Genomic DNA, 16,908 nt, shown 5'->3' with positions numbered 1-16,908 from the left:
TTAATCTATGTTTGAAAGCATCAATCTGACTTACTGGAAGTAAATCTGAAATGAAAGTTTTCCTTCTGACTTTTCTTCTTGGAGGAGTTTCTTCCATTTCATCATCTTCAACCACAACACCACCATTAGCATTTTCTAATATTTCCTCGGTCTCTGCAGCAGTTTTTAACTTCTGAGTCTCAGCCTCCTTCATTTGAATAACTATTTTGCCAGCATCCATTTCCAAAACCTCAGATAAGATCTTTAGAATGGCATTTATGATTTCTGCCTGACTCTTGGATGGAATAATGTCTTTTAGATTCCACATTGTGCCTGGAAAAAATGAACATAAGGACAAAGGAAGTGCCTGTGAAATCTTTTATTGAATACAGTTTCCATAAGATTGGTTTTTTAAGCTCAGGTATAATTTCAAAAAAATCTTAACCCTACTGCCTTTGTTCAGTTTTTATTAAATGTGAAAAAGCCTTAGACAGAAGCAGCTCACTTTATTACAATCTTTCACAATCATCTCCCTGCCTTGGCCTCTCTCTGATCCATCACATAGCAGCAGACCAAGAGAATACTGATCAAGTTTCTTCTGAAACAACAAATTAAGTTGCCTCACTTTCTTTCATCTTAACCTGAGTTGCTCTCCTAAGTAGCTTCTTATATTCCAAGAGTGGAATGGAATGTACTAAAATTCCAAGGTCTCACGAACAAACCAGAGAGCAGGTTCTTGGTTTTTCGCTTATCAAAATAGAACAGGACTTACCATTAAGTAGTTAGACTAATTAAAAAAAAAGCAACTGTAAAAATAAAAATACTTCCTGGTATATACCCAAAAGAACTGAAAGGAGGAACTCAAACATATATTTTTACATTCACATTCACAGCAGCATTATTCAAAAGCCAAAAGGTGTAAGCAACCCAAGTGGCCATTCATGGATGAACAGATCAACAAAATGTGGTATACATATATGTAGTGTGAAATATTACTCAGCTTTAAAAAGGAGAGAAATTCTGACACATGCTACAACATGGATGAACTTTGAGGACATTATGCTAAGTGAAATAAGCCAGTTACAAAAAGAAAAACACCGTATGATTCCACTTATATGAGGCACCTAGAGTAGTCATATTCATAGAGACAGAAAGCAGCATGGTGGTTGCTGAGGACTGGGGAGAGGAGGAAATGGAGCGTAATTTAATGTGTATCGAGTTTCAGTTTTGCAAAACGAAAAGAGCTGTGGAGACTGGTTGCATAACAATGTGAATGTACTTAACGTCACTGAACTGTACCCTTAAAAATGGTTAAGATGGTAAATTTTTTACGCGTATTTTGCCACTTTGGAAAAAACCACCTCTGCAAGGCTAAAGGGCAAGAGGAAAATATATACAGAAACTGTATAAACTACCTGTTACTCAACAGATCATCAGATTATTTCTCATTTCTGGATTTAGAAATTCCAAGGAGAAAAGAGTTGGGGGTAAAGAACTTATAGAAAAGTGAGTGGTCATGTCCTGGGTGGCCACAGTTAATTTCTGAACTCACTGGCTCATAAATAAGAGGGGATCCTGACAACAGCATTTCTTTTTCAGACAACAGTAGTTCTTTAGATTGAAAACAAATCTATTCTAGAAGGCTTTGCAACTAGGCACAACTGCTTGAATTAAGCATCTCTATTTAAATATTAAAATTTTTCAGAGTAGACATAAGTGTGGAAGGCCCTGATGTGAAATGAAGGAATGATTCAATTTTGGCCTCCATCTCTACCCATTACGAGTTACTAAACAAGCATACTATTGCATACGGCTAAATTGCACCTGATAGCAGTGTCTTTAATAGAAGGTATTCCATGGAGCTGACAGGAGAAAGCATCGCTGACTCCAGCACATGCAATGCTGGGGCACTGAAAGATCTCAGTAGCTCTGGGTTATCTTCGGTCACTGTCTGTAAACAATAAGCTAAAAGACAAAAATTAAATATTCAGAAACAAATGACTCCTGCTGGTATAATTTACACCAGAATAACTTATCCAAAAACATTTGCATCTGTAAACTTCTTCAGATACACGTCGCTTTTTGGATATATATGCTTTACCTCAAGGATGGGACACACAAATGAGGCTTCTCAAATTATCAGTGCTTCGAGATCATTTTGCTTTTCTTCTTCTTAATTTCTAATTCTTTACAGAACTACACTTTTATTAAAAACAATTTAAAAGGCTTTTAAATGTTGTGACAATGTGAAATTACTATAAACATTTATAGGGGCCAGCCTGTGGCCTAGTGGGTAAGTTCGGTGCATTCTGCTTCAGCGACCTGGGTTCAGAGGTTCGGGTCCTGGGTGTGGACCTGCACTGCTTGTTGGCTGTGCTGTGGTGGCATCCCACATATAAAATGGAGGAAGACTGGCACAGATGTTGGCTCAGGGCTAATCTTCCTCAAGCAAAAAAAAAGAGGAAGATTGGCAACAGATGTTAGCTCAGGGAGAATCTTCCTCAGAAAAAAAACACCCCCCAAAACCAAAAAACAAAACATACTATAAAGGTTCATCCTGAGTTTCTGTACTCATGGTGGACCAGCAGCAAACAGCCTGTGGACTAAACATCAGGCCACAGACAACACTCTTAGAGTAGTCCTGCCATCACTAACAACAAGCACTAGGTTTGGGGACACTCCGGCTTCTTTCAAATTCAGCATGACCTTAAAAGTTGAGAGTTATTTCTGGTTAAGCAATTTCTTTAAGAAAAAAAGTATTAGAGTAAGACAATGGATTACAACTTGCATATTAGAAATAATTAACTGAAAGTATAAAAACAACTGGGATTGCATAAAAGGTTGACAGAAAAGATCTTCGAAGCACAAAAGAGGAAGCAAGCCCAAATTTGTTTTCTTTGAGATACTGTATTCTATACAAATCCACTTCTTTCTAGGTCTATAAATTTCAAAGTAGATCATGGCCATCCAAATTAGTCAAAATACATGCTATTGCTATGATCTAGTTTGGTTCCCAAAATACATTTGTATACAAATCCACATATATGCATACATGTACATAGACATATATGCAAATGTAACATTTTCCATTAAGACACTAATTAAATTCACTTCAGCAAAAAGCCAAGATAAGTTCACTTTACTATTTGCAAGCCCTGCTGAATTTTCAAAACAAAAGTAATTTGACATTTGTTTAAAAAATCATGAATCTAGTTAAATGCAGAGGGAAAACACTACTATACAATGCAAAATTACTTTGCCCTGATCCATTTTTTAAAAGTTCATTAGAGGAAAAAAAACTAAAAAAATAGCAATCTAAAAGACCAAAGTTAGTAAAATAGGAGAGAAGCTCTTCTTTTAAATGCTATGAACTAACTTTCCTGAAATTCTCTTATTGTTATAAAAACTGTTCTCTGAGATTAAAAGTCATCTACCAATTTTTAGTTCAACTGTTTTTAAATTCACTTTTACTCACAAATCTCCCTTCTGCCAGAGACTCCATTTTAAGAAACTGATTTTTAAATTTTTCCCAGTAGTGTTTATTTCACCATTTCCTTTTTCTTTTCTGTTCTCCTAAGCTTATCCATTAGAGCCAAGAGAAACACCAGTAAGGGAATACACTTCAGTAAGGGAAACACACTTTGTCCTCGCCAGGAGAAACGCATAGGAAATAAAAGGAGAGGTGGGTGCCCACCATTATCATGGGTACAAGAGAAGCACTTTTCATCAATCATTTCTCCACTCTCCCCCAGAGTTCTGTTGAGCCACCCACTCTCCAGTTTCTGTCTCTTCCTCCTGCTGAGTGAGGGCCCCCAATGGCTCTCTAACCCCATGTGGAGAAGCCAAGGGAGCCAACGCAGCTGAAGCTGCCAGACTGTGCTTTCCTTGTCCCAAAGAAGGAAAGCAGGTCCCAGCGATATTTCAATCCCTTATTTTCCTCTCTCAAAAAAACCACAGGTTATCAGTTTTCTGCTGGAAGTATGAGATAGTGGTACAAGACATTTGAATAAGTCTAGATTCCAATTAACTTTGGCTAAAAGGCCTGGTAGTTGTGGGTTACTATTTCTCAGTAAATGAAAGATGAAAGCTTCAAGAATTAATAAAGTCTTCTAAGAATGGGAATACACTGGAAACTATATATACTCACATAATTACCTTCTTCCCTTTCAGAGGGAAGAGTAGGAAAATTCTATGAGTAAGTAAAGTTTTAAATACAGATTTTAAAAGATTCAGAACAAACAGAACTCAGCTATGCATTTACATACAATGAGAAAAAAACTGCTCCTGAAGAATAAACATGCTATGTCTGAATAACAATTTTTGAATACGGCCACCCACACTTAATAAATTATCACCTTTTCTTCACTTACCTACTGAAATAGCCAGGTCAACATTGGTGGAAAACCTACTTAAACACTTTAACACAATCTCCAAACACCCTTCTTTGGTGAATATAGACACTGCTCTACTACTGCATTCACTAAATTGAAGGGGGAAAAAAAAGTTTTACTATTCACATTTTAACATCAAGAAATCAACCACAGAAATTCACAAAAAGATAAATCAGGCTTTATAAAAGAACACAAGAATTGGAGTCAAACACTCGCCATTTTTACAGATGAAGAAACCAATGCCCCCTCATATTCACTGTACAAGAGCACAACCGGCTATCTGTATTTTTATTTCTATCACAGTAGGATCTTTTAACCAATTTCTTTACCCACATGCCAGTTTCCTTACAGAAGGTTAGAGCTGGAAGAGATCTGAGCAATCATTTACTTGAACTCCTCGTTTTATAGATGAGGAAACCCAGGGCCCAAAAGGCGAAGTGATCTGACCAAAGATCACACATTTTTGTCAGTAGTGGTTCCTTGGGCCCAGCCGACTGTTCTTTCCACTAGACCACAGTAATAAGTTCAAGTGAGGGTCAAAGGTCTCCATATTTATCACAAAAAAGGCACACATTTAAAAGAAAGTAAAATTAAATTTTATTCATTCCTTCTAGACCACTATTATAATTTCAACAACGTACAGTCTTCAACAGAGAAATTACTTAAAAAATATTTTTGAAATTACACTACCTTTTAATAAAAGAACCAATATTAATGTTATCAATGTCATTAATAAACATACATACTAAATACAGGGTAAACTGAGCTAATTATAATAATTTTATCAATATTTCCAGAGAAAAGTATTCCTCCATAATACCACATATACATGACACACTAATAGCTATCAGAGCGGACTAAATTATTAAATTCAATCCTGTTATCTAAAGATAAACTATTTTCTTTCCATCCATCCATCCATCCATCCATCCACTTACTGCAATACTGCTGTGAGCTACCCTTAAGAAGCCATCAGTAAAGTCAGGTATAATCAGGAAGATAAAGCACCTATGAGTTAAGATCACATATATATATTTGTAAATATAATTTAAAAGATAAACTATGAAACAAAAATGTTAAGAGCTGTGATAACTGGAAATGATACAGATAGGACTCACAGGCATTCAGGAAAGAGATCATGGTGGAGATCACTTTTTCAGGTTCTTTTCAAAGAAATGTTTAAAAAACTTCCAAGTTCAACAATTTATATCAGTTAAGTTCTCTAATGCACAGAAAAACAGCACCCACCTGCTTGCTCAAAGTCCATTTCCTCAATCTGATCTCGCCAATTTTTCTGGCGGAATGTATCCACCAGTATAAAATGAAATCCTAAGCAAGTTCAGATTGCTATGTAGGCAGCTTTTCAGGATCCTTAATGTTGTATTCTAAGAAATATCTGTGCTATTAGGTCAGAAGTTATAATTGCTGCAGATTGAAAATAAGGAACCATGACAGAATCTTGCTAGAAGTGTGGGACATAAAATGGGGTAGAAAAAAATAATCCAGGTAGTGTTTCTAGCCCTTCTCATTCCTAACAGCAAGTCCACTCCAGTCCACTACTGCTACCATCATGGAATGCAGCATGGCCTACATCCTCCCGGGGAGCTCTTCTCAGGCACTGACCTCCCTGTCAAACGGCAATTGCCAGGGTCGAGGAACAAACCACTGGCCAGTCTGTGGTCCTCTCTCATTCCAGATGCCAGGCCAAGCAGCTAGTGCACTGCGGCCTGACTAGCTTTAAGACAACTGCTGCTTCAGGTATGTGAGTGGAGCAGGAGAAACGGGGTGCAGTAGGTGCTAACGGCCATGCTTCCTCTTATTTTTGTCAGCAGCAATGACTGGAGAGAAGAGTTGTAAAGCAAAAAAACAGATGTAGTGATGCTCTGAGGAAAGGGCTTGGGAAGGAAGGCTGACCTCAGGGCCCCTGAGACCGCCTCCTACCAAGCGTCAGCATCATGGATTTAAAGGCCTGCGAAAGAGAACTCTGCAGCTGCGGGGCACCGTAACAGGAGGCTGCACTTGGAAAGCATCTTACCAGATATTCCACAGCACATTCACGGCCTCATTGGCTATGTTCTCAATAGAATTTCTGCTCCGATCTTTTTTTTCCGGAGACATCTCATTTGAATCCAGTCCAGCACTACACTGTAACCAAATATCATGATTAGCACCCTGGTTCAAAAGAATAATTAAACAAAGAAGACTAATGATAGTGAAGAATCACAAAAACTGAACATCAGAAATTAGAGTGGTTAAGGAACCAATCAAATCCTCATAAGCAGTACAGTTTCCACAACCCTGCCCTTTTCTGGTCAAGAAATACAGACAAGAGAGGTTCACAAGTCATTGTACAAACTAGACATAAAGGATTTCACATTTTAAATGCAAGCGTAAAATCAATACAAAGCATTTCATCTAACGTGATAAGGATAGTGTATAAGGCAAAGAAAGGTAATTCATAGTAAGACCTAACATCTACGTATCACCTGTGTGCAAGGCACTTTTCTAAGCACTTAATATATATCAAGTCATTTAACCCTCACCCCAAACCTACGAAGGAGATGAACTATTGCCCCCAGTCTCTCTACAAATAGGAAACCGAGGTACAGAGAGTTTGCTGACGTGCAGCTTAATGTACGGCAAAGCTGTGGTTCAGAGCCAGGCACGCCGGCTCCAAAGTCGGGGCTCCGAGCCACTCTGCAGTCCTGCCCCTCCAGCATAATCCAAGCACCCGCCAAAGCAGGGCTGCTCAATCTCGGCATGACTGGCATTTTGGACCAGATATTTCTGCGTGTGGGGGGCTGTCATGTGCACTGTGGGATCTTTATCAGCATCCTTGGCCTCTACCCACTATGTGCCAGTAGCAACCCCCACCCCCAAGCAGTGACAATCAAAAATGGCTCCGGACATTGCCAAATGTCCTCTGAGGGGCAAATCATCCCAAGTAGAACCACTGTTCCAAAGGGAACAAGACTGACACCTCTCATCAAAACTGGATATTCTTTATACAGCCTTAAGTGAAAGTCAGATAGTGGACTAGAGGCACTCCAGAGAGCGAGCTCCTTCATCCCAGAACTACGTCGTGCAATAGGCTGGCATGATTTTAAATTTGAGGACTTAACATCATCTTCACACCAAATTCCTAGTGTCTGTCTCAGCTTCCTACCTGCTAAATAAGACTGCTGTGAAGATTAAATAAGACACAAAACAAAAAACAGCACCTGGCACATAAATAAGCAATCAATAAATACTAATTTTTATTGTATGAAGTTTAGAGTCTAAAGGAGTCAGTCTATAGTTTCAGGAAGGCCTTTTCCAACTAGCATATAAATAAAAGTAGTGGGGATGAAATAACGTGAGACTGTATCAATGATGAGATCAGTGTTCCCAGGAAAAGAAATAAAATTCCCATAGGATGTCTTGAGGGAAGACAAAGCAACTAACACCAAAGTACTAAAACAAAACAAAAAAACCTAAGTTTGTATACTAAAAGCTACATTTAAAAATTGCCATGAAGATGCTTTAAAACCTGCATACCTCTTTTAGCAGTGCCACCAGAGGAGTCATGATATCCTTAGTCACCATGTCGTCACAAACTTCAAAGCCTCCACAAGCACTGAGATTTCTACACAAGAAGTTTAAATGTTTTACTTTCAGATCACGTCATAAAATACTAAGCTCTCAAATTTATTTCATACTTAAGGTTTCCCAGATGAAACTGCTTATGATTTCTGTAAGACGCTGCAGAACCAATGCACAGATTTTCATCTGTTCTAATCCTTGTTGTACATGATGTCAACAAATGACTCTGTCATGTGAGAGCTTAGTTCTGAGGTCTGAGACAGTACACAGGTGTGTGGTTATAGGGAAGGAAGAGCGGAAAAGACCTCTCCTATTTAATGTTAATAAATCACAGCCTGATCTTATATGAACAGACCTTTTCTTGGAATCAAGACTTCAAGGACAGCAGGGGTGAGGCTACTGAGAATGACACCCCCAAAGCAAGCCTGACTAAATTTAATCTTAATTGGGAAGACACTGCTTGCCTTCTGAGTGCACAGCACTGTGCTAAGCACTTAGGATATGAAGACAAGTCACAGGATGCCTCACAATCTTCCAGGAGCTCCCAGTGTGTGTACGTTTCAGGGGGAAGGGCAGGGCTTTCTACATGCTGTTTCCTCCACCAAGTGGTTAATCCCCACTCATCCCTCACATCTCATCTCAAACATCACTCCCTTAGGGTTTTCTTCCCTGAACCCCCGGTTATGCCTTCTCACAGCATCCTTTGTAATTGTCACTGGTTGTAATTATACACTTGTGTGATTGTTTGGTTAATGCCCGTCTCCCTCGATAGTGTAAGATCCGTTAAGGACAGAAATTATGTGTCTTGCTATCACATGCCCACAACCTAAATGACTGCCTGGCACACAGCAGGCACTCATAATGTATATTTGCTAAATGAATGAATGAAACATAATAAATATAGACAGAGCTACAAGAACTACAAACATTAACTTCTCCTCTTGCTCGCTCTACAGTCTATTCTCTGGACAGCCACCAGAGTGGCCTTTTCCAAATGTAAATGAGATGCTACTCCTGATTACAACAGATCCTTTCTCCCTACACCATGGAATCCTTGTCCATCTCTCCAGCCTCATCTCCTATAATACCCTACCCCATACTCTACTCAGCCGCACTAACCTTGCTGTTCTTTAACCACGCCAAGCCCTTTGCTGGCGCACTTCTTTGCTGTTCCCTCTGTTGTGAATGATTTTTCCCCTGTTTTTCCAAGTCTGGCTCTCTCATCCATCAGCTCTCAGTTCGCAAACGTCATCTAAAGATCACCCAATTGCAAAACTTCCCATCCCCAACTCATCATCCTCTTGGTTTTCTCCACAGCACTTCTCACTATCTAATATTACGTTTTACCTGTTTGCTAGTGTCCTGTCTCCTCATCAACATGGGTTCTGCGAAGGCCGGGAACTTGGCTGCCTTGCTCACTGTCCTGCCTGCTCAAAATCCTCTGCACCTAGAGCACCTGGCACACACACTGAAAGAGCTCCTTGAACCTCAGGACTCTACGGAGGATTCCTGGAGAGGGTGCAATGTGCGCTCGGCCTAGAGGGAACTTGACAGGTGGCTGCTGCAGGCGAGCAGCCAGGAGGACCTATGGAATGTGTGCGGTCTGGGGGTCACGGCAGCCTCTCGAGTCGGAAGCCTGAGTTCAAATCTCCCTCCTGCAAACGGCAGACCCTGGGCAGTTCTTGGCCCTCTCGAACTGCCGAAGACAAGAGACCTGAGCATGAAACGGGATACACCGAAGGCGCTGGCTGGACGCCGCGCCGCCCGGATCCGAGGCACCGCCCCGGAACCCCTCCCGGCTCACCTCAGCGCGCCGGCCGCCGTCTCTCTCACGGCCAGGCTGGGGTCGAGCAGCAGCGGCCCGAGGCGGCGCACAGCATCCCGGCGCAACAGGCCCGGGAGTGCCGGCTGCTGCTGCACCAGCCGGGCCAGCCCCGCGCAGGCGCACTCGCGGACCTCGGCGCTAGGATGCTGGAGCTGCGGGAGGGGACAAGCGTCAGAGCGAGAGCAGAGCGCAGGCGCGGGCCGGGGCGGCAGCGGCGCGCCGCGCTGTCCCGGGACTCCGGGGGAGGCCCGCCCCACCCCCGCCTCACCTTTTCCAGCAGCTCCGCCGCCGGCCCCTCGTCCTCCTCTTGCTCAGTCCCGTTCGCCGCCGCCTCGGCCTGACAGTCGCCGGTAGGGGAGAACTGAGGTCGCTTGAAGCGCTTCGTCCGGCTCTTGCCCATGGCGATACGCGCCGGGGAAAAGACCAAGAGAGGAGGGCAAGAGCAAGACGCTCAAGGCTGCCGAGCCGGTGGCAAGGTCCTGTCGCCTGAGGGGGGCTTCGCGCCGCTGCTCGGCTAGGCCCGCTGACGGCCCGAGCCCACGTGGGGAAGCAGTGCGCAGGCGCGCGGCGTGTCAGGGCGAGGAGGGGGCTGGAGCGGAGAGCGCGCAGGCGTAGAGGAGAGGATGGGCGGGGCCAGACCTGGCCGAGGGGCGGAGTCCTGTGGATTTTCCCGGGAAGCAGGCGGCTGGATTTGAATGGTAATGACCAAGAGCAAAAGTGAAAAAAATACACCAATTGCTGAAGTAGTCTTTCAGTTCTTTATTTTGTACTAGCAGGTTAAAAATGTCTTCAAATAGAGAACAATATTCTAAAAGATTTTTTTAAAGAAAACATATCATTGGCTGAAATGAGCCAGATCAATTTTGTGCTGTAGGATATTTACATCTTTGCCCTTCAAATCTATTGCCTGCCTTGTTGTCTGTTTGGCCAAATTAAACACTGAAAAAATATCTAGGTTAGAACAAGTCACTTCTGCTTGTTAATTACGATTTAATTCTACTTGTAAATTAGGATTTAATCCTAATACGGACTGCCCTAAATCCCATCTAATTTACCCAACCTTTGGAAAGTGACAAACCATAAATGGTTATGATCAAAATAGACACTAATTACTATTGTTCTAGAGTGCTGAGAAAACAGTTTAAGGGCATCCTCTTTGCCAAAAAATCAACAGAACCAGTGTTCCATATCCTTCCCCAAACCAGGATTGTCAGTCTTTCTCATTTTAGCCATTTTAATGGATGTATAGCAACTGGAACTCTCAAAAATTGCTGGTGGGAATTAAAATGGGACACTACTTTAGAAAACAGTTTAGCAGTTTCTTTTAAAGTTACATACATTCAGCCTTTATGATCCAGCAATCCCACTCCAAGGTATTCCTAAGAAAAGTGAAAATATCCATAAGACTTGTACATGAATATTCATAGAATCTTTATTAATAATAGCACCAAACTGGAAGCAACTGAAATGCCCATCAACAGGTATAAGGAGAAACAAAAAAGAAAGAAAAAGGAATGAATTATGGATACTCATATTAACATAGATAAATTTTCAAAAATACGTTGAGTAAAAGAAGCCAGAAACAAGAGTATTGTACTATTTGATTATACTGTGATTTCATTTATATGAAACTCTAGAAACCACTAATCTAATCTACAGTGATAGAAGCTGGACAGTAGTTGCCAGGGGCCAGGGGTTGGGGATGGGAGTTGACTGGGAAGTGATGTAAGGAAATCCTTTGGAGTGATGGAAATGTTCTGTATCTTGCCTGTGGTGACTGCTATATGGGTGCTACATTTATCGAAATTCATCAAACTGTAGAATATTTTATAGTAATAAGAGATTTATTACCTGTAGGTTAACCTGAATAAAGTTGAATTTTAAAAAGCCTGCAGAACCTATCCCTGTTTTGATCAGTCCCTTCAGACTCATTGGTAATTATAATGGATTCTGTTCCCTATTTGGAGAGTGAGTGTCCCATTGGCATTTAGTATTTATTGAGCCATCACTATGTGCCAGACACTGCTCTAAGAGCTTTGCATGTATTAGGCTATTTAACCCAACAGTCCCATGTGATGTTAGTATCCCCTTGTTAGAGATGAGAGAACTGAGGCGCAGAGAAGTTAAGCTACTTGCCTAAGAGCACATGATTTGTAAATGACAAAGACAGGATTGACCCTACATGGACAGGCTTGAGTTGGTTTGTAATAATTGCAATACACTGTCTCCTACTGAATTTGCTGGTATGTACTGAAGAGCTAGTAAACTGAAGAAATCCAAATTGTAATGGGTAACACCAGGTAGAGGGAGGAACACAGAAAATGACTAAGAGGAGGGCAAGGGCTCCCAAATTGGGTGAAAGGCTCTCTACACCTGTTCCTCTACTTGTAAAATGAACTACTCCATCTAGCAAATTCATATTTCTCTAGCTCCCTCACTGAAAAGAAGTACTTCACGTGCATACACCATTTGAAAAGTCCTAAAAGGAAGAACAGCAGTCCCTTGCCTTCTTTCTTCCCAAGCCCTTTCTAGGAAGCAAACATTCTCGACTGTTGTACCTATTTCTCTTATTATCATCTCCATACTTCCAAATGATAAGCTATTGCTCTTTCTAATTTGTCGCTGTCATACGTTATTTCTTGATTTCTTGGCCTGGTAGGTAAGGACTTAGCTCTCCTATACTCCCTCCTCCCTTTCTCCCTTCATCCAACAAAACTGTACAAGGCTTGATTAAATCAACAGTCACTGTCTAAAGTACTAGGACAATGCAAGTATTGCTCACTGCTGCACTAAGAAGTCCACCAAAACCACAGTTCCTTTGTTGTGCAACCCTTCATTTTTAATGGAGTTTATAATTGCCTTTATCCTGGTTTCCCATCAATCTGTCATTTTTTTCCAAATGTCCAACATCTCTATCAAGTGTTTTCCATACGGTCAAACATATCCGTTCCAATTTCTTCCCTGCGATCTCCTTCCTATCCTCCTGCTTCTTATCTGGACTGGGAGCTCTCTAAGGATGCTGCACAGTGGGCATCCTGGACTTTGATTGTGGCTTGTGTGTTGGATTCCCCATTTCCTATGTGGTTGTTAATACATGAAGAGAGAGTAGTGGTGTTCACTATGAGAATGCTGTTTACTGTGGAAGCTCTTGGCAGGAGTCACTCTACATTATTTATTGGAAACATATCCTACATGCATAAGTTAAGTTCACAAATGTAATCAGATGTAATTCAGAAACAGGGATTTCAGAAACTCAGTCCCAGGCCCTAGGATGTGTTTTTCCAAACTGTTGCTGTTCAAATTTACTTTATCTGAATGTGATTCAAACAAACTAACTGTAAAAGAGACATTTATGAGACAATTGGGAAAATATGGGCTGAATATTTAATAGTATGAAATTATTGTTAATTTTTTAGGTGATATGGTATTGTGGTTAAGAGTCCTTATCCTTTGGAGATATTTACTGGAATATTTATAAAAGAAATGATAAAATATTTGGGATTTACTTCAAAACAATCCTTTGTGGGGTGACGGAGGACGGAGACAGAGCATATATGAGAGACAAGACTGGCTATGTGTATGTTGACAATTGTTGGAGTGATGGGTACATGGGCGTTCGTTATACTCCTCTTTCTACTTTTACATGTGCTTAAAATTTTCCATGATAACAACTTGTTGGGGTTTTTTTTGTGAATGGTTTTCAGGGTAGAGCAGGGAAAAGAATAAATCTGATATTGATAGATAATTGTAGGAAACTTAAAATTGAAAAAGCAACTTCCAGCCAGGACACATCTCTTGATTTACTTAACAAAGTTGTAATCGACAGTTATTCTGGTTTCCCTGCTGTTATTAAAAGGACAAGTCTTAGCATTAGCTTTCTATCTGAAAAACCTCTCCTACAGCCAAATAAATTATGTAAGAAAACTTATGAGTTAGTGTAATTATGTACAAACTCAATTTCAATACCAAAGTCAGGATTCACTCATTCGTTCAACCAACAGTAACTGAGCATCTTCCACATGCCAGGTGCTCTTGGGTACTATAGATACACATAGGACAAAGACTCAGGATAGGGACTTAAAATAAAAACTAGTTTGTAATAAAAAAATCAGAGTTCTATTTCTTACATGCATTATTTCATTTAGTCCTTATAACAACTCTGCAAGGTAGCTCTAACAGGCCCAAATGAAGAAAGCAAGGTTCAGAGAGAATAAGTCACTTGCCCAGGTGGTTAATGAAGGAACCAAGACCATAACCCAAGTCAATCTGGCAGCCTGGGCTCTTCCACTACACATGGCCCGAAGCCTCCTTAGCTGGCAGACGACATCATGCTTGGTTTGAAGCAGCTCCCTAGTTTTACACAGATCAACCCTCCTCAAAGTGTGCTTCCTGGAATACTCCTTTTGTGTAATATTCTGCCAGTCAGGATCTTAGTTGCAAGTTAAGAGAAGCTGACTTTGGCTGATTAAACAGAAAACAGATTATTGAAAGGATATTGGGTAACTCATGGAATTTTGAGGAGGTCTAGAGAGACCAATCCAAGGCTAAACTTTTAGGAAAAAATGGCCAAACCCATGCCATCGGACTGGCTTGATGAGGAGACTGGTACTACCACCATCACCAAGCACTAAGCACCCTGCAACAACACCCACCAAGAGCTAAGCGGCTTTATGGCCTCCCCTCATGCCTGGGGCCCAAACGCAAAGGAGTCAGAGATGTTTTTTAGGTTGTCTTGGGAGAGACTGGAGTGATTTGGCTGACACCATTCCCCAAACCTAGCAAGGGTACTCAAAAGGAGGTTGGTAGACAGAAAGCATGATAAATATCCAAATATCCAGTGTATGTTAATAGGTATTTCACAAAATGGCAGGGAAATAGGCAGAAACTACTGCAGGACCACTTGGAACTTTTAATACGCTTCAGAGCATGGGGAATGTCCAAGAGGAGGATATAATAGTTACCAAAAATTGGTGATCATGGAAGCTTTACTTCTGTAACAGGTTACATAGGATGAGAAAGTGGTAGTGGTAATGGTGGTGGTAGCTTTACGCTCCACTGGTCCCTCTCTAGGCCTCCCACCAAGTCCTACTCATTTGACTTCCAAAAGCTCTTACTTCCCTGCTTCCACTCCCTGAACTCTAGTCCCCGAGCCCGCTGCTCTCACCTGGACTGCAACAGCAGCTCCCAGCTGCCCTCCCAGGTCATGCCCCTGCAACAGCACTCAGTCCGGATCACAAAATGCAAATCCAGTTAAGTCACTTCCCTACTCTAAACCCTTGGCGGCTTCCCCCTGCCCTCACCAAACTCCCAACCCCTGGTTCCTACCTACTTGTAGCCTCACCTCTTGTCACAACCCATCTCCAACTCCATGCTGCCAGCCGCATTCAAGAACTGCCTCTGCCCCCTCTGCTCCCCCTGCCGCTCCCCACCCCGGGCCCTTCACATCTGTTTGGAAATAACCTTCTTTAGAAAGTCTTATCTGGGCTGGACCCTGTTCCCTTGGGTGTCCTACATTTTTACCTTTCATAGTACTTAAACCACATAGTAACTGCTCCATCACTGGTCTGCATTCACCACTGGATGACAAGTTCTGCGACAGCAAAAACTCTCCCTCACACATTTTTAACACCCAGCAAAGCACTTGCCACGTAAAGGGCAGTCTACAAAGGTGATGAAAGAGCACACCTACAATTTCAGACAACAGATATCCTTTTACTTTCTTGTCTCTCACACAATCAGATTTACATAAGAGATAACCAATCATACACTAAAAACATCAGTTTTTAAAATGTTTGTGTTCCACGATGCATTCAAGATGCACTTTCTATTTTTAGGGGAAAAAAGAGGGGAAAAGATAGAAATTATACTTACTCAATGTAAAAGCATATAGAAAGTTCATTCTGAAGAAGAATGAGACTCAAGGTTCTAGGGTTTCAACAGAGAGGAAATGATAGAGCCACTTTACTTGCTGATGAAGGCAGAGCATCTGCCAGCTGGGATTCTCAGCTCAGTCTCTACCAAATGCTAACCGAGAGTCCAGTTCTAAAGGAGAAAAGAGCCCCCCAAGATCAGCACCATCAGGCAGCCACAGACATGATGTTTTCAAGTGAGGTTGCTTGAGAGGAGGAAAACACCTAGAACCGTTTTAGGTTTCTTAATCATTAGAGGCCAAGTATCTTTTATCTTTGCATTTAATCTAGTATTCAGGAGTTTGCGTGGTTCAAAAGAGAAGCAGAATTTCCTTACGGTTATCTCAACTGATGTTGACATTGGGTAAATGTGCAACAATGAGATCTATTTTTTTTCACCTTAGGATTTGGTTTAACAACTAGATTTACTGAGCATTGACTCTGTAGCCAAGCACTGTTCAAGTGCTTTACATGAATTAAAATGTTTAATACTCGATATAAACCCGGCAGATCGGCATTATACCTATATCCTATATATTATCTACCTAGGAGATTGGCATTATGCTCATTTTATAAATGAGGACACTAAGGGTACATAATTTGCCTAAAGTTACAAAACTAGCAAGTAGCAGATCTGAGATTCAAATCCAGACAGTCTGGCCTAAGAGTCCACATTCTTAACCATCACTGTGATGGCTCATGAATTAAGTTCCACACACACAAACATCCTTCCAGTCGGAGTCAATGACTTGGGTTCTGGTGCTGGTTCTGTCTTTAATAGGTCGTGGGGACCTGGAGTAAAGTCACTTTGAAACTCTGACACTGTCTTCCCCACCTATGAAATCAGAGGACTGGCCTCGGTCAGTAATTCCCGAAGCGCGTGGAAGCGGGTGTGAGAGGCGGAGGGTGGCGGTGAAGGGCAGCTAACCTGGCAAGGATCCCTGGGCCGTTTCAACCAGAGCAAAGATGTTTTTGGAAAATGAATTGTTCTGCTACAAGTAAAGGTATGAAAAAATCTAAAAATCTGAAAGCGACCCTACCTCCATTAGCATAGTAAAAATCACATCCAGCGGTGGAGACCTAGCATGCTAATGATATGTGTGTCGCATGTAGCGCCGTATTACACAACGCAGGTGCAGGCACAACCCACCCCTACATGCCATGACAAGGCCCTCCTCCCAGCCTTTGCCTAATAAATGCTCCACAATCCCGCTCCCTAACT

At 41.6% G+C, this 16,908-nt stretch overlaps 1 protein-coding gene across 5 annotated transcripts in view; it reads right to left on the bottom strand.

Annotated features, from left to right (window-relative positions):
- Positions 1-16,908, bottom strand: part of HEATR3 (HEAT repeat containing 3) — a 47,787-nt gene that overhangs the window by 23,923 nt on the left and 6,956 nt on the right. The window contains exons 3-10 of one of the 5 annotated variants that reach the window (XM_070500742.1): positions 11,116-11,156; positions 10,046-10,462; positions 9,757-9,929; positions 7,908-7,995; positions 6,406-6,515; positions 4,350-4,459; positions 1,804-1,944; positions 35-312 (exon numbers count right to left, since the gene is read on the bottom strand). In XM_070500742.1, the coding sequence (XP_070356843.1) occupies positions 35-312; positions 1,804-1,944; positions 4,350-4,459; positions 6,406-6,515; positions 7,908-7,995; positions 9,757-9,929; positions 10,046-10,177 (1,032 nt within the window). In that variant the 5' untranslated portion in view covers positions 10,178-10,462; positions 11,116-11,156. Of the gene's footprint in view, positions 1-34; positions 313-1,803; positions 1,945-4,349; positions 4,460-6,405; positions 6,516-7,907; positions 7,996-9,756; positions 9,930-10,045; positions 10,463-11,115; positions 11,157-16,908 lie in introns of those variants that run through there. The other 4 variants (XM_044761814.2, XM_070500744.1, XM_070500743.1 and 1 more) reach the window with 4 other exon arrangements.

This window comes from Equus asinus, chromosome 28 (genome assembly GCF_041296235.1).
Source record: "Equus asinus isolate D_3611 breed Donkey chromosome 28, EquAss-T2T_v2, whole genome shotgun sequence".
In the NCBI taxonomy this organism is placed as follows: Eukaryota; Metazoa; Chordata; class Mammalia; order Perissodactyla; family Equidae; genus Equus; species Equus asinus.
The sequence above is the reverse complement of the archived record's forward strand: the minus strand, read 5'-3'. Positions and strand labels throughout refer to the sequence as shown.